At 40.6% G+C, this 23,919-nt stretch overlaps 1 protein-coding gene across 3 annotated transcripts in view; it reads right to left on the bottom strand.

Annotated features, from left to right (window-relative positions):
• Nucleotides 1-23,919, bottom strand: part of LOC124795021 (mothers against decapentaplegic homolog 4) — a 161,892-nt gene that overhangs the window by 2,679 nt on the left and 135,294 nt on the right. For all 3 annotated transcript variants that reach the window (XM_047258787.1, XM_047258786.1, XM_047258788.1), the window contains one exon: nt 16,154-16,284. In XM_047258787.1, the coding sequence (XP_047114743.1) occupies nt 16,154-16,284 (131 nt within the window). The remainder of the gene's footprint in view (nt 1-16,153; nt 16,285-23,919) is intronic.

Raw genomic sequence — 23,919 nt, 5'->3', positions numbered from 1 at the left:
ATCGTACACAAAAAGATCTTGACATTTTTGCAGCAGCTTTTTTTGATGCAATGAGAGGAATTGCAAAGTGAAGGAAAGAAATATGTAGAAAATTTCATTGGCAGTGGAGAAATCAAGAAGCATGCAGGGGAAAAAAATATGGGAGTGGACAGTCAAAATACAGACCAATAGCACCACAATGGTCCATCTCTGTAGCTGATTGGTCAACACAGCTGAATACCTTTTGGGGGACCGAGCCTCGATTCTTGGTACTGCCGGGGATTTTATCTTGGCGGTATGACTGGAACTGTGTGCATTCGGCATTGTGAGGCCAACCGAGGTGTTATTGAACTACATAATAGCAGTTCCAATGTCAATAAACTGGACAGTGGATAGAAGGACAGTGTGGCAACCACGTGTCCCTTGATTCTGCATCCAATAACGCCATTGACAGAGCATGACACACTAGTGGATCACACTCAATTGGCCCATCTAAGGCCAGAATGAGTAACATTATGTATCTTTACCTAGCAGCACAATGAGAGGGAGTAGAAAAGAAAGCAAATGGGGATGGAAATAAGTGTAGAGTAAAGGGGGAAACTATCAGGAATCAAAAAGCACCTTACAAAAGTTAGATACTGTGAGGGAAGGAAATACTGTGAAATACTGCAGTTCAGGGAAAAACCACAAAAGATAGCAACAAGAAGACATTAAAATACAAAAAAAATAATATAAAGTTGATATTAACAGACGTGGACGTGTATACCTCTTGGAAGTATTGTTTGCTACCCCCCTCTCCATATTCTGCTGACGTGGCACCCACTGATTTCTTCCTCTTTCTTTGTGTGAAGAAACCACTGCATGGCAGACATTTGCAGAATTACATCAAGGTGATTGTCAAGATTTAATGGCTTCCTGAACAGCCAAAAATAGTCATCTAGAACCAAGATCTCTGCCAAGTCACCCATTGTGGGGAATATAGTTCTGCTGTAGCTAGCAAGTTAATTGTCGTCACATTTGCCTTGCTTAGTATAATTGGAAGGAAAAAAAAAAAAAATACAAATTGATTGACACATTCGTTTTTTTTGTTACCATGAAGTAACTGCACGTTCTTGTGTCAATTTGCAGGCATAAAGTTTCCCCTATTGTGGTTTAGGGTAATGACATTCTGTAAAAGATACAGTGAAAGCATGTAGCAAAGACCCAAAGCTACAAAATGATACATGAATATGACACGCCTCTCTTTAATTGATGCTCTCCTAGTTATTTTACTCTTCTTGAACTGTGTTATTTCATGAATAGCCTTACCACACATCCAGTTTTTGGGAGGATTGTCCTATAATTTAAAGTGCTGTCCAGAATCCCAGCTAAAAGGACTCACGACATACTTTTACTCTAATCTGTAAATCACGTGAAGGAAGAGAAAATAACTGTGTGAGAATTTACTCCTCCAACCACTATATATGATCCAAAAATACACACTTGCCTGTTAAATTGGGGATTATTTGGTGGCTAAGTTGCCAGCACCTTTAACATCCCTAATGATGAAGAAAGTTCATCAACTTTGAGGAGGAAAGTTAAAAGGTATACAGCTTTCAACAAAGACTGGTTAGACATCAGAGATTTTCATCCATGGTGGATGAAAGAATATGACATCATAACAAAGTTTGTGAATTGCCTTGCCACGTGTTTGATAAAACTTGAAGGAAGAAATGCTGTAGTGGATTATCAGAAGATACAAATATGTATGCTGGCACAACAGCAGAGTTATAAAAACCCACAAAGAAATTTTCCATGCAACAAAGAATATTACAGAATCTAATTGCTTCCATCTAAAACAAGTATGTGCATGCAGTGCTGACAGTGCTCTGGTGAACTATGGAAAAACGACTCAGTTTTCGTCTTACTGAAAAACGAATGTCCATCCGTATAGAGGGCTGACTGCAACTGCCTTGTCGTAAGTAATACTGTAAAACATGATTTGAAAACCTTTCGTTATGATGAAGAGGCATTAGTTCTCAAAATCTACAGTGAATTTGGTTGGGCTGTATCAAATGTCAGTCACTGAGAGAATTTTCACAGTGGAGACAGAGTTTAAGGGAATTTTATGACAGAGCCATACAAGATGGCTCTTGCTACTTCCTCAATTGACAAAGTTGTATACTGCTGGTCTGCCATCAAATTGTATTTTATTTCAAAGACAAGAAAGATTGTTCAAGATTGATTTGACAGTTTGCGACATCAAGTGGGGAGCAGGATGCTGAAGAAACTGAACATTCACTTCCTGAATGCTATCTATATTCTCTGCAACATATTTTGCCCCTATTTAAAACTGCCATTAGAAAACTGGAAAACAGCTCTATTATTTCTGTTTAGTTGGACATAATGATAAGGGGCTTTAAGAGCAAGCTAGAGAGCAGAAAACAAGAATGAAAGTTTATGAAAGCCTGGAACAAATTGCAAGATCACAGAGGCTGGGGTTTTGAAAATGTTGTACAATCTTTCTTGTCAAATTGCATTGATTATTTGTCCTAAAACTGTAACTTTTCTGAGAACAACATGTTCAATTTGCTTAACAAAAAATAAGAATTTTGTCTGCACTGGCATTATTTTTTAAAGGTTACAAACCAACTGAATCTCACCATGCATGAAAATCAGCTACACAATGAATTCTGCGACTTCTGTAATGCGTATCCTGGACTTGATAAAACTAGGGAGATTTGGATGGATTTCTTCAAGCAGCAGACAATTTATTGATGTCTTCCGTTCCCAACTGCTTAAGCTTATATCATACATATTTTCAGTCCCTACCAGTAACTCATTCGCTGAAAGAATCTACAGTTTGATGAAGACCCAATGGTCAGACGAAAGATATCAGATGTCCATGTCCTTAGTGGAAAGAAAACTTTTGACTTATCTGAATGTGGGGGACGACAGTGAAGAACTACCGAAAACAGCAATCAATAACACAAAGTATTATGGACAGTGTAAATTACTGTAGGTCTAGCACGTTTCAGACAACCTATCATACCGTAACCACTCCTCAATTTTCTTTATTCTTCCCCCCTCCCTGTAACAGCAAAATCACAAATGCACCTCATGTATACTAGTGTTTGTCAACTATTTAATTTCTTGAAGTATGTTACATTCTATTATTATAGTTATAGAGTTTTTATTTTTAACACTGTGATGCAATTAATTTTGCATAAAGTTAACTGGTTCATGAGCTAGCTTGATTTGAAGATTTCGTAAGTTCACCTCTATGCAAAAATCTAAAACCTTAAATTTAATTTTCAGAACCAACCATCAACCAGTTTTTTTTATGGATGTCCATCCTATTGCATGGACGAGGGACGTCAGCTGATGTATATATGAGAGAAAGTACCACTACAGCAGAGAATGTCTTTATTGTCTTACACGACTAGTTTTGGCGGCACATTACCACCATCCCTAGGCCCCACCACTGCCAAAAGAGTATTAGATTTCCTCGGTGATTTATTGTGGATTTCTTGTTACTAGTACACGTGGGCTAGCTTTCTTCAGGAGTCTCTACTCGACATCGTGTTGTCTCCAATTCAGTCACATGTACATAACCAAAGCCAAATATTGTTGAGCTTGAGAAAATGATTAGTTTCTCTCCAAAATCTACATTTTAAAAGTTATTAGTTAAATAAGATTTGATTGTTAAAGTTGTAAACCAATGTAGATGATAAGTTCTCTAAATTTTGCACATTGTTTAAATTAACTTTTAAGGCAACATTTCCTCAAGTAGGCATTTCAAATCAGCAGCAACCAATTTTGTTGGCCAAGTATTGTTGACCCTGGAAAAATAATTAGTTTCTCTCAAAAATCTGATTTTTAAAGGTGTAAACCAATGCAGATGCTGATTTCTCTAGATTCCGCACATTGTTTACATTAATTTTTTGAGGAAACGTTTCCTAAAGTAGGCACTTCTAAGTAGCATCTAAGGAAGACACTCATGTTTCTCAGTTCTTCACAGAACTGCTACAGTAGTCCACAGTTCCTAGACACTATTAGAGCTATAAAAAATATGACAATACTGAATAAAAAAGAATTAATGACAAAAAATATGTAATGCAAAAAATAAAAGCAAAGTAGTACAGGATGTCGTAAAGCACGAAACTGGAAAAGGCAAACTCATGTATAATTACACACAAATCAAAGATGGAGGTAGAATAAAAGAAAATCATCAAGAACTGGCAAATTTTTGTAAATGACTACACACTAAACTATCATTACTCTGGCCCTCAATAGTCCATCCTCTCAGTAATCTGGCCCACAATCAGCCTCAAGCAGGAACGATGAAAACAATAATGAATTCTCTTGTGCAACAATATTGTTAGGCTTGAACAGACAAAGAGAGAATCAAAAACGTACAAGAAAGTTATGATGAAAGTGATAAGGAATAGCACACAAAAGGAGAGAACATAAAGATATCTCATACTGCTGGTGCTGAAGCTGCAGATGTTTTTCTGCAGTACATTATGCAACAATCAGAAAAATACAGTACTGATGTAATGCTCGTAAAACTGTTGTGTGATAAAGCACACTGCTGTCGTGTCTCATCATTGTGACAATAAAAATTTGGGATGTGTTTCATAGTGAGTGATACTACTGTATATGTACACACTCAAGAACTAAGTTTCCTATGAAAATGAATGTATCTTTGGATAAAGTATAACCTCTGTGTGTTTACATTAAATTTAAGACACTCTCAATAATCTGGCACCTGTATGTGTATGGAATGGTCAGATTATAAGTGTCTATCATATTTCTCTGGTATTTTGTGTGTGTGTGTGTGTGTGTGTGTGTGTGTGTGTGTGTGTGTTTGGGATCTTATGGGCGCCCAACGGCGAGGTTATCAGCGCCCTGACATTTACTAAAACAAACGAATATGGATAAGAACTAAAACTGTCATACACATACGCACTCAAAATGACAACACAATCACACTATCGCACAGGCACTCTCACATGCACTAAAACCAATGAGGAAGCAAGATAGCTAATCAAGAAATTAAAACAGAGGGAAAACAAAACACAGAAATTTAAAAGAACAGTACAGGGAAATGTAAAACTTGGTTGAGCCAGCCACCCTGTTGACACTTTGAAAACATCTCCCCAAAATCTTATTAAAAACGTGGGACAATTCACAAAACTTTAAAACGTGAACCACATTCGTCTGACGATTACATAAAATAGACTGCAGATCTGCCGGCAAATCCGCTGCTGTCCACTAGTTAGCAAATAAAATGCAGTCCAATAAAATGTGGCGCACCGTGATCTGCACGCCAGAAGCACCACACATTGGAGGGTCCTCTCGCTGGAGTCAAAATCCATGCGTCATAGGGCTGTGGCCAATGCGAAGAAGAGTAAGGAGGACCTCGTCCCGTCAACGTGGCTAGTAGGAAGTTTGGCACAGCCGAGTTGTGGGCTTGACGACATGGAGCTTGTTGTCGGTCACTTCTAGCTACTCATCTTCCCAACAACACAGGACTTTATACCTCAACAGTAAGGTGAGAACATGCAGGTGCAGGGGGATAGTACACCGAAAGACCTGATGGTCAGGACATGCCTCCTTGGCTGCTCGATCAGTCCTTTTGTTCCCCAGAATTCCCACGTGACCTGGTACCCAGCAGAAAGACACCTCCTTCCCCAGTCGCTATTGTTGGAGGAGGGTGTCCTGGATAGTCTGGGTTACTTTATCTGCTGGGTACAAATGTTGGAAAGAGTAAAGGGTGCTCAGAGAACCTGAACAGATGAGAAATCTAACACTTTGAGACTGTCTCATCTGCTCCAGTGCCCGCAAGATCACATAGAATTCTGCATCGAAGATGGTAAATTCGGGAGGCAGTCTGACCTTGAAGACATAATCAGGGAAAATGAGAGAGCAACCAACACTGTCACCCTGCTTAGACCCATCCGTAAAACAGCTACACGATTGTGGTGCACAGATAAAATGGTATAAAATACCGCACTAAAAACAGAAGCAGGAGCGCTATCTCTCCTGTACCGCACCAAATCTAAAATCACTCTGGGCCGCTCCAGTAACTAGCGTGGCAGACAGTTAAAACCCTGGATTTAGGGTTGGACTGGTGCCAGATCGAGTGACTCCAGCACATGCTGCACATGGATCCCAAATGGCATCGGGCTTAGATAAAAATATTCGAGGAGGATTTCCTGGAACACCGCTGGCACATGTGGAAGCATGCATACTGGATGTGGTTGTGACTGGGTGCAGTGTCTTAAGTCTCAGCCAGTGCCGATTCGAGCTCCCACATGGAGAAAGGGCAGTTGTAGGCCTCAGAACCGTTGGACCTGAAGTCCAACTTTCCCCTCTCTACATATGCTCGGTAGCGATGAAACATGGATCCTGACTTGCAGTGGCAGTAGTTCGTGCAAAATGCTCGGCCAGCATCTGAGCAAAGTCTCTGGGTGTCATCTGAAGGCACCCTTGTTTCAGCATTGCTGCTATTGGTAAATGGCTGCATGTACTGGAAATCCTCTGGATGGCTTCCCATACTTTTGTGGAACAAGTGGAACAGTTGACGGAAACCAGGAACTCCTTTGATGACCGTTTTTTGCTCTCTTTAAAGACATGGTGAGCCTTGGCTCTCGCAATTCGAAAGGCGGTGAGATTGTCCGCTTTGGGGTGGCATTTAAACTGTTGAAGAGGTGCACACGTGTCCCACATGGCTGAATGGCACTTTTCTGTCCACCAAGGTACAGGTTGCCGCTTAAGTGGGCCGAAAGACTTTGGTATGGTCAGGTCAGCAGCATGGTGGATCACACGTGTGATGTGATCCACCCATTCCTGGATGCTGTCACAGCATTCTAAGACAGGAATGAAGGTCATCAATGACCTCCCAATCGGTTTGGGCTGGAGAGCAGAGGGATAGGTTGATGGCTAAGAATGATCCAAGTAGCAGCACAGAAATGAGTCGGAGTACCAGTGTTGAGGATGCACACAACACTTGAGATGACAGGAGGCTCTCCAAAACTCGACCCTGAGGGCAAGTAGAGGTTGAGCTCCACAGGACATGATGGGCATTGAAGTCTCCCAGGAGGGGAAATGGTCAAGGAGTTGTTCTATAAGATCGAAGTCTACTGCATCCAGAGGAGGTAAATAAAGGGAGCAAACTGTAAGCCTCCAATGCGAATGAATTTCACCTGTAACTGCTTGCAGGTTGGTACCCAGGTGGAAAGCAGACGAGTGGTGGCCATTATTGACAAACATGGCGACCCCTTCTTTGGCCCTTTCCCCAGTCAGGTCATCCTTGCGACAGAGCATATAGCCCCTTAGTACAGGAGCATCAGATGTTTTTAAATGTGTTTCCTGTAAACTCATGCACGGGGACATTGCTGTGCTACGAGTTTCAGTTCCTCCACAAGTGTCCAGAATCCATTCATCCTAACTTTCTGCCAGGGAGGGGAGCCCACAATCAGTGGAGGCTCTGTTTTGGGGTGAGATGATTGCCCCAGTCTGACATCAATCTCCATCGCCTCTGAAGAAGAGTCAAGAGAGACGTCAGAGAGAATGACATCAACATCAGTTTCTGCAGTCTCCTTCAGTGGGTTAGTCTTTGCTTTTGATTTCAATTTTTTGGTTTGAGGCGGCTTTGGAGTCAGAACCTCAGAAGTGGTGGGGGTGTAGCAGTGCTGGGTGGTGCACAAGACTTGACATGTGGAGGAGCTGGAAGGGCTACGATATCAGCAACCACGGCCTTTTCTGAAGTTCAGGGAGGAGGGGCATGCTTCAAAGTAACTGCAGCAGCACATGTCCATTGATAAACACAGGTGATAGTGCTGACAGTAGCAACCTCCTTTTGTGTAGCAGCATCAGTTTTCATGACAGGCCAATTCAGAATGGAAGAAAAAGGAGGCAGCGAACGTGGGTGGCTGCACATGGACCTGTATAACTTCTTCGCTTCACCATACGGGATGTGCTTTGTGGTTTTGATCTCCTGGACCTTTCACTCCTCGAGGAAAACTCTGCAGTCCCTGCTCCACACAGTGTGATCCCCAGAGCAGTTGACACACTTTGGAGGAGAGGAGCAACCAATTCCCTCATGGGTGGCTTTCCCACATTTCCCGCAAGTGGCTTCCTCTCTGCAGCCAACAGTAGTGTGCCCAAAGTGCTGGCATTTAATACACCACATTGGATTGGGGTAATAAGGCCGTACACTGAGATGATGAAACCCATCTTCACTTGCCCTGGTAGTTTGGTGCTGTTAAAAGTAAGGATAAACGAGTCTGATTTGACGAGAGCACCATCCACCCGTTTCATAATGTGTTGCACGTCGACAATGCTTTCCCGGGACCATTCAGCTTTCAGTTCTTCTTGGGAAATGTCAACTAGATCCCTGCAAGTCACAACAACTTTGCTGTAGTTCAAGGTATTGTGCAATTCAGTTTCTATCGCAAACTCCCCAAGGCATTATGCTTTCTGAAGGTTCTTGACTTGTTGGAAGCAAGATGTTTCAACCAACAGGGTCTCATTTCACAAGCGATTAAAAGATTTTAAGGTGCCAACAATGCCTTCTACGCCTTTCTGTATGTAAAATGGTGAAACTTTGTCAAAACTCCCCTCTTTTCTTTTAACTATAAGAAACACATTCTGCGAAGCAGCATGCATTTTGTTACTACTGACTGAATCAGGAGGACTGGCTACACGAGCCCTCTTGTTGGACTGGACATTGGTACCATCCAGCGGCCCACCCTTTCCGCTGGGTGGAGGGAGGTAAGGAGAATTTCGGAGGATCCATTTCGGCCCCACAAGCAGCTAGGAAAATAAAGGTTCACTGAGACAGAGCCCCAAGTGCCTGAGTAAGCCTTATACAACTGAGATGCGGCAGGTTTCCCAGAGGTTGCCCGCTAATGACTGTTCCACCTCAACAGCTATGCATCTCATCAGTGCGCAGCACACCTTGAGACTGAGGGTATTTTTTTTTTTTTTTATAGAGGTTTAAGATCTCTGTTCCCTGTGACACACAAAATTCCACCGTCGCAATGTGCGGTGGTCACTGAAGCATGTCCAGAGCTTACAGTGGCAGAGAACTGGCGGCACTTACCAGTCCCCAGCTTAGGAACCCCGGGGTCGCCAAGCCCGTACTCAGCAAACAAATGCCGAGCCCCTGAGGGCTCTGGTATTGTGGAGAAGTTGCAATAACATCTTTGTAAAACACAGGTAGGACTCATAGAGATGTACACAACAAGCACACTGATGTTTCCCATAATGGAACTTGCAGTCAGGAAGACCATAGGAAAATTTAAAAAAAATAAGAAGTCAGCAGGAGTAGAAGAGACTCCAGGCCATCTTCTGAATGCATGCATAGACAGCATACAAGCCCCATTAACAAACATAATAAATGAATCAATCATAAAGGATAGTCTAATGTGTTACACAAATAAATACTTTTTTAATGAAGCACAGCTTTATTTCCAGTGGGAGAAGTACATTATCGGCTGTTACACATTTCAAAAAAGTGGTACTTGAAGCTATTATCAAGGATGACCATGTTACAGGCATATTCTTAAGCTTTACCAAGGCTTTAGACACTGCTGACCATAAAATACTACTAAACAAGCTAGAAGCACTACGTGTAATAGGAATAGCAAATGAGTGGTTCCAGACTTTCCTGGAACAGTGGGTGCAGATGGCAGGAGAGGTTACATGACTGCTGGTAACAAATTTTTAGTAGAACAATTGTCAGGCCAAGAAAAATATAAACACAAGTGTCCGTCAGGGTAGTATACAGGGTCCAATTCCGTTCTTAATATATATATCCATGACTTTCCAGACAGTTTAAGACATGGTGTTTGCTGATGACAGAAACATCATGCTCACTGATAAAACACCAAAATGCAAAGAAAAGTAAATGAAACCTTCGAGGACATTTATGACTGAGCAGTGCGTGATAAGTTATGTTGAATATAAAGAAAACAAACAATATGCACTTCAGCATAATGAGGGAAAACAACTGTCACATTAAGCGTAGGTGATGAATCTAAATACTGTGTAACAAACACAAAGTTTTTAGGGATGAATACTGATAGTCAGTTATCATGAAATGAACACAGAAAGGTACTGACAAAAATAGTGTCATCAGCGTGTTGTGCTCTTAGCATCTTATCATCAGTGTGTAGCAGCCAATGTATTGCAGTGACGTGCAGTTCCTATGTACGCACAATTCTTAGCTAGGCGATTCTTCTCTGGGTATCGAAGACACACAAAGCATGGAAACAGGTTTTGAACTGCAGAAAAGGGCCATAAGAGCAATAATTAGATGTAGTAGTTGGGCTTACTGTAAAGAACTATTTAAAAAATGGTATCCTTATTGCACCAAGTGAGGACATCTACCAATGTGTTGTGCATATTGTGGAAAACAGTTCTAAGTACTTCATTAATAGTTCTACACATAATTATGAAACAAGAGCCAGTTTGGACTTATATTTATCAAGGAAACCAGACAAAAAAACTCAAAACAGTATTTCCTAACAGGGAATAAAATTGTACTATAAACTGTCCAAGGAGATGAAAAGATCACTGAAATAAAACTGCTTAAAATGGGAACTAAAATATTCTTCATAAGTAATGCACTCTACACAATTAAAATCTATTTTGAGGACTGAAGAGCAGTGGTTAATGACGGGGAAAACTATAATGCCCTCTCAAATTACAAAACGTGATCACAATGTAATGCTTTTTACAAGAAAATCATGTCCAATGATCGAAAGGATATGACAGTATTGCCATGTCATTGTCCTTAGATCAATACCTCACTCATCATGAGGGGATGCTGACTCAGTTTTTCAGGTGTACTGAGGGGAGAACATGAAGAGGCACATGGGGCATAGTTGCATGTTTACAAGCCCGTAGTCAGTTTTCTGAATAGATTGGAGTTAGTGCAAGGGGTACAACAGTGTTTGTAGTCCAAAAGTCACCAGTGGGATGTTGTTAGTGTGTGCAGTGATGCATTGAAACACCATGTTTTATGCAGGGTGTATCAAAAAGAATTGTCTGATTTAAAAAATCATAACTATTATATTATTTGAGATATGTGCGTGAACAACGTACTGTTGGAAAGAGCAAACTCTTGAGTTTTACATCGTTCCCACTAGGTAGCAGCAGTGTGCCTCTGTTACCAACAACAATTAATGAACTGAGGCATCGCATAACAGCAACTGTGGAAGCTGTCACTCAAGACATGCTTGCTGCAGTGTGGGAACATTTTGAATTCCGCACTGACATATGCCATGCAGTTCAAGGGGGGCATATTACCTATGAAAATGCATGAAAAAATTTTTTTTCAGTTTCCCATTCATGAAAAAACAAAATTCATTGTATATGTTTATTAGTTTCAGAAATATAGATGTACCAAAGTGGACAGTTCTTTTTGATAGACCCTGTATTATGAGTTATCTGGTGCAAGTATTACATCAAAGAATATTGTGCAATAGGGACCAACTGAATGAGGCAGTGCAGTTGTAAGACGCTGACCTCATACAGTGGAACTTCAATTTTACGTTCTCTCATTTTATGTTCTCTGTGATAGTACACCACAAATTTGTATCAACAGTGAAAAACTCATAATATCAATGCTAAAAATTTTCTGTTTTTACCTTTATTCCTGGTAAAGTTTATTTGATTCAAAATTCTTGTTCAATGTCTCGCTTGACCTCATCCTGTTTTCTTCCTACTGACATTTGATGTGACTGAATGAGTTATAAGTGGCACAAAAGAAAATGGTTCACACTGTGGGTGATGGCAGAGTTAGGGAATATTTTGACCTGCTGCGGAGAGGGAGATGTGATAGAGGAAATGTTGACATAATCCACTATCAGCATAGCCAACAGAACTTGCATAATTTAGCTTCACCATGCAATGATGATGGGTCGAGTACATTTCACACTGTTTTTTTTTTTTTTTTTTTTTGCAAGAACTGATGTAATCATGATGTGGTGGCGCAGTGAAGGCAACCAGGAATGAGGATATTGATTTGTCGATCACTATAGCGTCAAGTTGATGTTTATGGGTTGTTAGTGACAGGAGAGTTGTAGCAAGAACTCTTTAGGGAAATATGTGTTTGTGCAATATGCAAAATATTTGTGGCAAGTAAGAATATGAATGTTATTGCTCAATGTTTCACCTCTTAGGTTCCTGCCCAACCACACACTCAGAAATCACCACACATTTGGAAATTAACAGAAAAATATTTGTTTCATCCTACATTTTCTAACCAGAAACAAATGTTTACCATCATCAAATATTGCAGAACATATTGTATTACAATCCTAAAGAACATGATAGCAAAGCTAAGTTGAAAGGGGGGGGGAATGGTATGCAGCAAGTTGCGCAAACTTATAACCTCTAATTCAGCTAACCACAATGTTAGCCATTACATTACACCTTAATCATCTGAATTTTGTACTGTGTATTAGTTATCATAATATCTCCTGAAGCCTTACATCGTTGAGCACATTTCACACTATCTTTTGCAGGAAATGACATAATCGTGACATGGTGGCACTGTGAAGACAACCAGGAATGAGGCTATTGATTTGTCGATAATGACATTTAATGATAATTGGGACATATTTGTGATATGCTTTCATTGCACCATCACTTTTAAATGGCATACTGTGCACACATGTCACACACTACAAAGGAAATGAATAATCAAAATGCACGCAGTCCACATAGGAGTCATTCAAAAGCACTCACAAAAGCTGACATTCGGAAGTCCACTAGTGACGTCGTCACAAAAAAAAAAAAAAAGTGTAAAGGTGGTGGTTAGTGTTTAACGTCCCGTCGACAACGAGGTCATTAGAGACGGAGCTCATGCTCGGGTTAGGGAAGGATTGGGAAGGAAATCGGCCGTGCCCTTTCAAAGGAACCATCCCGGCATTTGCCTGAAGCAATTTAGGGAAATCACGGAAAACCTAAATCAGGATGGCTGGAGACGGGATTGAACCGTCGTCCTCCCGAATGCGAGTCCAGTGTGCTAACCACTGCGGAAAAAAGTGTAAAGCTGCGTACACACTGTCACTGGAAACATGCTTCTGTTGGGAACATTATTTCCTACAATGTTTCACATCTATTTTGGATTTTGTTTCTGTCCATACTGGCAGCAAACATTTCTCGGTGTATTCACACTGTCTGCAATGCTATGTGTTGTATTGTTTTCATATTGTCTGCCATGTCACGTCTAGAGACGAGGAAACTGTAACAAGTGTTGCTGCATTATTAATACATGAAGGTTCATGGAAACAAAATGAAAGACATCATCGTCATTCATCCTTCCTTATTTATTGTCACTTGAGACTTGAAGGCCATACACAGTGTTTTGTAGCTTTAGGAATAAGATTGCATTTATCAAAGAATTTTGTAATTGGTTTTAAAAACGACGATGGAGAGTTTGTATAGTAATTGGTAATGGTTGATAAAATTGTTTTAGCTGTTCTTTGAAATCTAATTGTTGGGGGAACTGAATATGGAATATGGAAGACAGCTCTAGCTTCCATAATTTTACTTGGATATTGTCTAATGATTTTGATTTATGTGAGTTTATCTTATTCCCCCGGCCACCAAACTCCCCAGATTCAAACACAACTGAGAATATGTGGGACCACCTAAATCGAGCTTTTCGTGTCATTTATCCTCAACTGAGAAACTTAGTGCAGCTGGGCATGGCACTGGAGCCATCATGACTCAAAATCACTGTCAGTATATTCCAGAACATCGTTGATTCTTTTCCCATGTGCCTCACAGCAGTCTGTGCTGCAAAAGAGAGTTATTCAGGCTTTTGACAGGTGATCACATTAATGTGACTGGATAGTGTATATCCTGTATGTATACAGCAGAGACATTCAGAGACAAACTGATACAGAAAAATACCTGTGAATTTTTACACAATTAGATTTTTACTACTTCTCAATGCAACCCCCACCAATATTAATACACTTATCACAACTATGAACTACTTTCTTCCATACCGGTCTTGTTATTTGAGCCACTTTCCCACAATTTCTCTGACCATCTCACGTCGCTGAACTTTTTTCCGTATAATGTCTCCCAACACAATGGTGTCCTTGATCAGCTGTGCAGTGTGATGGCATGTAGAAATATCATACCTTTTCTTTGAGATCCATGATATTTTTCTCTCATTGCTCATTTTACTTCGTTCATCAAATGGCTCTGAGCACTATGGGACTTAACATCAGAGGTCATCATTCCCCTAGAACTTAGAACTACTTAAACCTAACTAACCTAAGGACATCACACACATCCATGCTCGAGGCAGGATTCGAACCTGCGACTGTAGCAGTCGCAGGGTTCCAGACTTAAGCGCCTAGAACTGCTTGGCCACACTGGCCGGCTCTTTGTTCATCAGCATGTCTGAGTAGCGGAAACTATTTATTGTATGAAATAATCACAAAAAATGACACCTTGGGCATCCATGATTTTCCTGCTGATGCTTTTGAACTGAATTTCTTTTAGACAGATGAGCTGGTGTGCTTCCATTCCAAGTTTTATCTTTTGCATTCTAGTTCAATATGGTGAACCCAAGTATCATCACACATTAAAATCTTGTTTAGAAAAGGGTCACCTTCCATCTCATTGGTGTCCTTCAAGTCTGCACACAGTCTTGTTTCCTTGCGTTGTTGGTTAACTATTTTGAGACCCACCTTGCACTTGTTTCACTGTAATTGAGCTTCTTATTGATTATGTTATGAACTATGCCAACAATTACTACAACTGTGTTTGCTATATGTTCAACTGTAACACTTTGGTCTTCATGAATAATGATATCAATGTAAATTTCAAGTGAAAAAGCTGACACTTCTAGAAGCCAAGCCAGAATGCTGCTCATCAGTCACTCCCGTTAAGACCATTTTTGTACTGTTCTACCTATTTATAATAATTTCCATAGTTCATCCAACTTTCACCATATTGTAAAATCATTTGACAAAATATTTTAGGTGGTTTTTCACCTTTGGAAAGCAAAAAACGGATCACTGAATGTCATTCAACTAATTTGGAAACTTTAAGTGGATGTGTCACCATTAAATGCAATATTGAGGTTATAAGCAACACAATTTTTATCTGTCAGCTGTTCTCAGCTCATCCCAGCGATGCCACCCTAAGGTTACGAAAGTGCAAAACTTGTCCTACCAACTGTTTCTTACACAGTTCGTCTCCTTAAGTAATGAATGTCCCTTATATATTTTGAGCTATTTATTTGCACTGTGTTATGACGACACGTCCTACATCATTGTGAAATGGTCACTGAATGAGTAAATCTAATAAGGAAGTATCTGGCACCGTCAGAGTACTGGTAAATATTTAAGTGAATGAACTGCCCATAAGCAGCAATTACTTAATTTCAGTTTTTTTCAATTAACACCAAAACAGTAAGCAACTCCATATCCCACTGTATCACAAGTTCCATTGTTTCTGACTTTTCAGGTCACAGTTTTAGTGGGCTATAAAGCAGTATATGATAAGAAACAGAACTGTTTCAAGTGAAAGATACAAATTTTTTTTTTTGTCTGTGTGGCCTATAAGCAGGTGATGTTTCTACCTTTACTCAAATAAAGCTTTATTTTGGACATTTTTCCGTAAATGAGCTTTATGATGTGAGATACTCACGTTAATGTCTCAGATTTTGTTGAACTACTCAAAATTAAAAAAAAAAGAATTCTAACCTTATCTTTGACAGAAGAGGAAACAGACACTTCTCATCAGTTATGCTCACAATCATCTCTGTTCAGAGTGACTTGTCGAATGCAGAAAGTATTGTTTAACATGCACATAACATATGAGATGACTGAGGTGGATAAAGTAGAAACAACAAGAATATCAACAAATATGCTATGGACTTCGAAGCAAACAAATAGTACACTCCATACCTCATGCACTAACAATTTGTTCTCCATGAAATAAAAGAACAGAAAGAGGTTCTGTAAGTATAATCCATCTTAACCCATGGTTCTTTATGCAAATGTATGTGAGGGAGAAATTAGCAAAAGCAAAGTGAACTGGTTAGAAAACAAGATGGAAGCAATATATATTGTAGGAAGAGAGCTTGATGATTACTAAGTGATTACAAAAACTAGATTTTTGAAAACTGTATTTTACAGGGCATTATTACCTCAATCCAGCATGGAGTTTCCTTTATGGACTGGCGTGGGTAGTCTGGACCCCAACCCTTCACAAAACTCAGTCGTAAGATGCAAAGCCTCCTCAAATCATCGACTCCAATTCCTGCAGCTGCACTTAAACCTAAAAGTAACACATGGAAAGTCCATATTACAGACACTGAAATAATTACTACAGGTTCTTCTCATCCACTTCTGTGGTACAAGTGGTTAGAGTTCAAAAACTAACAGCTGATATCATTTTACACATGTAACTTAATTTTATTCTTCAGACATTTAGCTGTTTACAATCAAACTTTCTTCCCTAAACCAATAACAAGGTTATAAAAAGTAAGATTACTATTATAATTTTCATCTTTTATAAGTTATATCACGTCAATAATGAGTTTTGTAGTTTCAAAATCGAACAAATACTGCTCCATTTTGTGTAAAGAGCTGCCTTTTTGATCTACAAATTCTCAGTCTACTCAGAGAATAAATAATAAATCCAACAATTATTTTTCCACGTATAAGCAACAAGAGTCTTCCAGATTTCAAGAAACATCATCACTTTATATGACCAAAACTGTCACAGGGAGACAAATGACAATGTCTATAGTAATCTAGATCAAACAATGGAAAACCAGGACGGAGGTAACAATATTATGAAAAGGAAAGTTGCTATTCACAATATAGCGAAGATGCTGAATCACAGAAAGGCACAATAAAAAGACTGTCACAAATATAACTTTCAGCTGGTAAGGCTTTTGTCAAAATTAGATGACACACACACACACACACACACACACGACTGCAGTCTCAGGCAACTGGGCCACACTGCTGTGTGTGTGTGTGTGTGTGTGTGTGTGTGTGTGTGTCATCTAATTTTGATGAAGACCTTACTGGTCAAAAGCTATATTTGTGACAGTCTTTTTATTGTACCTATCTGTGACTCAGCATCCCCGCTATATGGTGAGTAGCAACTTTCCTTTTCATAATATTGTTAGAGTAATATAGACATGTACATAACTTTAACAAAGTGCTGTTTAATATATTTAAGTGGAGGAATCTCAGCAAGCAATGCCCCCTCCCCCCCTCTAAATAGCATGAATGTGTACTCTGCAACAGAGTAGCCATGGCATTGGTGCTTAATTGGGCATTATATGGATCATCCTCCTTAATACTGAAAGCTCAGGTCTTCACAGATTGCAATTTCCTCTACAGCATGTGCTGCTTTTCAAAAACTAATTTACCCTCAACTAATGTCAACTGCTTCACTGATGTTTACCTACTTTCCAATCTCCCTTAGTCATTGTCATCAATGGCAATCCTCTACATCCCTTTCATATAGGCTATTTTCTTTCCTTTGCTCCATCCCCCCCCCCCCCCCCCCCCCCTTCTAGTTTCGGTTTGTCCTTTCCTTAACTATTACTTGTTAACTGCACTCTCTGTCACTTTTAGCTGCTTTGGTTAAAAAAAATTTCTTGTTACAAGCATTTAACTTTGTAATTCTCTCCCCCCTCCTGCCTTGCTCTTTTGTTTGGATTCCTGGCTAATTGTTGCAGTTAATTCCAGAACTGTCTCATTTTCTGAGTAAGGTGTAAGTTGTTAGGGTACTGGACTCACATTTTTGAGGAATAAGTGAAACAGAGCAAGTGCAGATGACTGGAATGGATGTGTGTAGTGTGGTGTTATGTTTGTGCTGGATGATGACAAGAGAAGGGAGTGTGTGAAACATGGTGCCAGCACACAGGCTACTCTTATCAAATAACACCAGGGGACTGCCATGCTCTCAGTCGGATCACCATCAACAGTATCACATGCTCTCATTCCATGAGATGCTGCACAGAAGTTTGGAATTTAATCCAGGACACTGGTGCAAAGCCTGGTGAGCAGGATCTCTTGGCACCAGCCGTCTTTCCCTTTGCCTGTGAAGAAGCTAGCGATATGCCACAGTCAGGCCATCTGCAGAGAATATCTTTAACTGCAAAACAAAGGATGCCTTTGACTAAAATGGTCTTCTAGATAAAAATGTACAATTATTGGCAACAAATCTAAATTAAAAACTACTATGAGGAGGTAAAAAAAAGGGGCGGGGTACAGTTGTCCCATCAGTGCTTCCACTGTTCGAAACGTTTTTGTAGTCATATGGCTGACAGCTCCTTCCTCGTTTTATTCCTTGACTTCTTCAATGTTGTCAAGTCAGTGTCCTTTCATGACCTTTTTCATGCATACTAATTAGAAAGTCACAAAGAGCCAGGTTAGGTGAATAAGGTGCATGGGGCAATGGAACAATACCATTTTTAGCCAAAAACTGCATAATAGAGATGGTTGTGTGTGCAGGTGTGTCGTCGTGGTGGAAGAAACAGTTTCCTGTCTGTCACAAATCGGGTCTTTTTTAATAAACACTACTGTGCAATCTTCTTAAAACTTCCAAATTAAAGGTTACATTGACGGTCTGACCTGGGGCAACAAATCCCGAATGAATCCTTGGCATCATAAAAGCAAATCAGCATTGTTTTGATGCTTCATTTGACTTGACAACATTTTTTTGGATGGGATGACGATGATGTCTTCCATTGACTTGACTGTTGATTTGTTTCTGGGTCATAACCATACCGTGATTCATCAACAGTAATGACATTTGACAGAAAATTTGGATCAGTTTCAAGCTGTTGTTTCAAAGCATTACATGTTTCAACTCGCCGTTCCTTTTGATTGTCAGTCAGAATCCAAGGTACAAACTTGGCAGCAATCCTTTTCATTCCCAAATCTTCTGTTAAAATTCACTGAACCAAGCTCCAAGATAACCCATTAATCTCTTACACTTGATCAATTGTCTGTCGATGGGCTGTGGGCACAAGCTCTTGAATTTTTTCAATATTTTCATTGATTTGGGCAGTTTATGGACATCCAGAATGAGGTTTGGCATCAATTGACATGTCACCATTTTTAAATAGAGCAAACCTTTCGTACATTTGAGTTTTCCCCATAGTGTCATCTTGGTAAGCTGTTTTCAACATTAAAACAGTTTCAGCAGCATTTTTATCGAGTAGAAAACAAAATTCCACAGCTGCATGTTGTTCACTTAAACTTGCCATCATAAAAAACAAAACAAGAACAAAACAGCGCTAGCGAAAGCAATCACAGCAGGTGAACAGAATACGCCAGGTCGACAATACAGGCGGCACTGAACTGGCAATGAGTTGCGTTATACACGCCCAGCCGCAGAAATGTGTATTACACAAGCTCCGCCCATGGCAATGTTATTCCGTCCCCCTGTGCACACGCACATTCACTGCTATCAGTGCGTGACTACTGCACAAAAAATGAAATCACTATGCTGCCTCATCCTCTGCTCTCTCCAGACCTGGTCCCTATGGACTTTTTTTTTTATTTCCAAAGTTGAAATCCCCATTGAAAGGATGAAGATTTGCGATGACAGATGAGATAAAAGAAAATTCGCAGATGGCGTTTCGCGTAATCCAGTAAGAGGCGTATCAAGACTGCTTCTGGAAGTGGAAACTGTGTTGGGAGCAGTGCATCAATTGTAGAGGAGATTATTTTGAAGCAGATTGTGCACAATAAGTAAAAGGTAAGCATAGAAAAATTTTGTGGACAAAGTTCCAGAATTTTTTAAACAGACCTTGTATTAGCAAAAGGAAGTCACAGCCTATAAACATGGTGGATCAAAATAGTCAAAATAGTTTTAAAGAAGTCAAAAAGAAAATACGCCACAACCTTGAATCTCTTTTCTGGTGCCTGGCTTAGGCAAATGTAAAATCTACAAAGCAGTCATGAAATTGAAGACAGGAGCAACACCAAAATTTTTCAAGCACTGACCAATATCATTGGCTATGATGGATAAAGTTAAAGAAAGACTGAACAAAGAAGAAATCTGGAAGCCAGTGAAACCCAGTTAATGAGCTACACAACTGTGGCTGTACCAGAGCCAAATGGATCAATAAGAAGCTGTGGAGATTTTAAAGAATGACCAGTATCCAATCCCTACGCCAAAGGAGCTCTTTCAAAAAATTAGATATGGCAAATGTTTTACAAAAACTGATGTATTGGACACACATCCTGTTGTGTCGGTAGCTGGGCCGACACCGTGAAGTTGAGATGGCTGAAAATGCACGCTAGACCAACGCAGACGGGCGTGATGTACTGGAACAGGATACGTAATTAATGTTAGGAAGAAAAGTACGGAGCAGGATTAATACTTATCTTTAATATCATTGTGGTACATCGATATTGACGATACACAGGAGACTTTAAGTACAATCACTGTATGGCTAATGGCGCCTTGCTAGTTCGTAGCCATTAACTTAGCTGATGGCTATTCTGTCTCTCGGCTAATGAGAGAGAAAGGCTTCGTACATCTGGTCGGTAGCTAGGTTCTCGTACAACTGGGCGGTAGCTAGGTTCTCGTACAACTGGGCGGTAGCTAGGTTCTCGTACAACTGGGGCGAGTGCTCTCTCGTATCACGAGACCTGCCTTGGTGGTGGCGCTAGGTCTGCGATTACACAGTGGCGACACGCGGGTCCGGCATGTACTAAATGGACCGCGGCCGATTTAAGCTACCACCTAGCAAGTGTGGTGTCTGGCGGTGACACCACACATCCGCAGTGGGAAGTAGATGTAGAACTCAACAAGATGACAGTTGGCAATACTCCAGTTGGTCTGTTTGTTTAGCAGATGTTACCATTCGGCATAACAAGTGCTCCTGCAATATACTAACAATTTGTGGAAGAAATGACAAGTATGAGGGTAATCCCAAAAGTAAGGTCTCCTATTTTTTTAAAAGTACATAGACTTTTTTATTTCTACAATGGTTGACATCAGTTTACAGCTTGAACATTTAGCTTATTTTTTGACATAATCACCATTTCTGTTGATGCATTTTTGTAGATGCTGTGGCAATTTTTATATGCCCATGTCATACCAGCTCGCCGCCATGCTGTTCAGAAAGCTATGAACCTCTTCTTTCACCTCGTCGTCAGAGCTGAATCGCTTTCTGGCCAAATGTTCTTTTAACCTAGGGAACAGGTGATAAGTCACTGGGCACCAAGTCAGGACTATAGGGGTGGGTGGGTGATTATGTTGTACTGAAACTTTTGCAGGAGAGCAATGGTTTGCCGAGCGATGTGTGAGCGAGCGTTGTCATGGAGAATGTGTACGCCCTTGCACAACATTCCTATTTCCCGGTTCCGAACTGCCTGTTTGAGTTTTTTCAGAGTCTAACAGTACCTGTCAGTGTTAATTGTGGTCCCAGTGGGCATAAAGTCGATCAACAATACCTCTTTCTGATCGCAAAAGACGGTTGTCATGACTTTACCGGCAGACCGTGTTTGTTTGAATTTCCGTGTCTTTGGTGAAGAAGGATGCCACCACTGGCGCGATTGTTGCTTGGTCTCAGGTGTAAAGTGGTATGCCCCGGTTTCGTCACCCATGACTATTGAGTCCAGAAAGTTATTCTGTTCAGCTGCAACGCGGTGAAGGAATGCATGGGAAGCATCAACTCATTGCCGCATGTGGTCCTCAGTCAGCACGCGTGGCACCCATCTTGCGCACACCCTCTGGTAGTTCAATCTTTCTGGTAAAATTCTGTAAGCAGTGCTTTGGGAAACCTCAGGAACCAACATGCAGAGATCATACAGGGTGACCCGCCGATCTTCACGCATGCTTTGCTAAACCTTCAACACTGTCTCCTCAGAAATTGACGATCTCCTGCTCCTTTGTTCGTCGTGAATTTCGGTCCGACCAGCTGCAAATTCTTTACACCACTTATGAACATATTTGACATCCATGCATGACTCACCATACACTTCCATCAATTGGCGATGGATTTCAATCGGTGCAGTGCCCTTTGCATTCAAAAACCGAATAACTGCGCGCAATTCTCACTTGGCGGTAACATTCAATGGGAGCTCCAGTCTCAACGGCTGCCAAGCCAAGACTGAGTGCCTCAGCATGGTGTGCGCGTATTTACAAACAGCATGTGAAGCACTCTTCATAACAGTGTGACCAACTGCCACACAAACAGACCTCTGTACTTATAAAAAAATAGGAGACCTTACTTTTGGGATTACCCTCGTACCATACCAGAACATGCTGATTACTTGGATGACATAACTGTCACAGGCACAAACGTCGATGAACACGTGGAGAATTTGGACAAGCTTTTCACATGACTGGAAGAACATGGCCTCACATGCAATAGAAAGAAATGTGAATTCCTTCAAAAACAAAGTAGAATACCTAGGCCACGAGGAATCCAGCAATCCACCAACATTGGTAGGCACTGGTATCAACAAGCTTAGAGCAATCTAAGCTTGTTGATACCAGTGCCTACCAATTTTAATTGTATATTACAGCACTGAGGATGGTCACTAAGTGACCGAAAATCAATTTTGCGGATAATAAAACAAAAAAATACGACCAATGCTGTTTCTGCTTCCAATTAAATGCCAAGAAGATATTGTTGGTCGCCAAAAACTGACTAAGAAATTGAAGAAATGGTCGTACAATGTGAACTTTGTCAAATGGCAAAACCAAACCCCAGAAAGGATCCTCAAAAGGTCCCAAACAACCGAAGCATGGGAAAGGAATTCACACTAACTACATTGAACCATTCTGGAAAACATCTTGGTCCATATTTGTGGATGCATGTCATATTTCCGTTATATATTTGACATAACCTCAGCAACAAGCCACAACAAAAGCAGTCAAAAAAATCTATGCTATATGATGATTCCCCAATACCACAGTTTCTGACAATGGTACAAAATTTGTATCAAAGAAATTCAAAAATTCTATGACATGAATCACACACACCACCTGACTACACCTCAATGGTGAAGAAGAAAGACTTGTCAGGACTTTCAAGGACGACATGAAAAGGGCTAAGTGGGGACAAGGGAACAAGCAAGATGCTATACAGAAAATTCTGATTCTTATCACACAACTCCAATTCCAATAACTGGAAAATCACCTGCTGAATTACTTCATGACAATCACCCAAAAATCACACTGTCAAGATACTTAAGCCAAAAGATGCAGCTTCTAAAACATTGTGCACAAGTTAATAGGTGTGAAAAACTAAGTGTGTTGCATGTAAAAGAGGTGGGAGGGGGGACGGCCAAAAATAGACAGGTCAGGAAATGACAGATGTAGAAAACTAAAATGGCAAGAAAAAAGGAGTAGTTACTGTGAAGAAATGCTGGGACGGAAGGAATTTATGTAATATAAGGCCAGATGGGTAGCGAGAACCAAGGCCATATTGTAGCACTAGTTCCCACTTGTTGAGTTCGGAGAAACTGGTATCTGGGGGAAGAATCCAGATGGAACATGTGATGAAACAGGTGCCGAGGTCTTGGCTCTTATGTTGTAGAACATGCTCTGCAACAGGATATTGAGTGTTGCCAGTATACACCCTCTGCCTATGCCCTGACTGATAACTGGGTGGTAGTCAAGCTAATGTAAAAGGCCAAACAGTGTTAACATAACAGCTGGTATATGATGTGTCGTTTCACAGGTGGCTCTCCCTTTGATAATATACGTCTTGCCAGTCACAAGGCTGGAATAAGTGGTAGTAGGAGGGTGCACAGGGCAATTTTTGCAGTGAGGACAGTCACAGGGGTAGGAGCCAGTGGGTAGGGAGACGGGTGCAGAAGGAGCAGCGGGTTTGACAAGGATATTGAGGATGTTGTGAGCATGATGAAAAGCTATTCTAGGTATGGTAGGCAAAATCTCAGACAGAATGGATCTCATTTCAGG

Source organism: Schistocerca piceifrons, chromosome 4 (assembly GCF_021461385.2).
Source record: "Schistocerca piceifrons isolate TAMUIC-IGC-003096 chromosome 4, iqSchPice1.1, whole genome shotgun sequence".
Lineage (NCBI taxonomy): Eukaryota > Metazoa > Arthropoda > Insecta > Orthoptera > Acrididae > Schistocerca > Schistocerca piceifrons.
The sequence above is the reverse complement of the archived record's forward strand: the minus strand, read 5'-3'. Positions and strand labels throughout refer to the sequence as shown.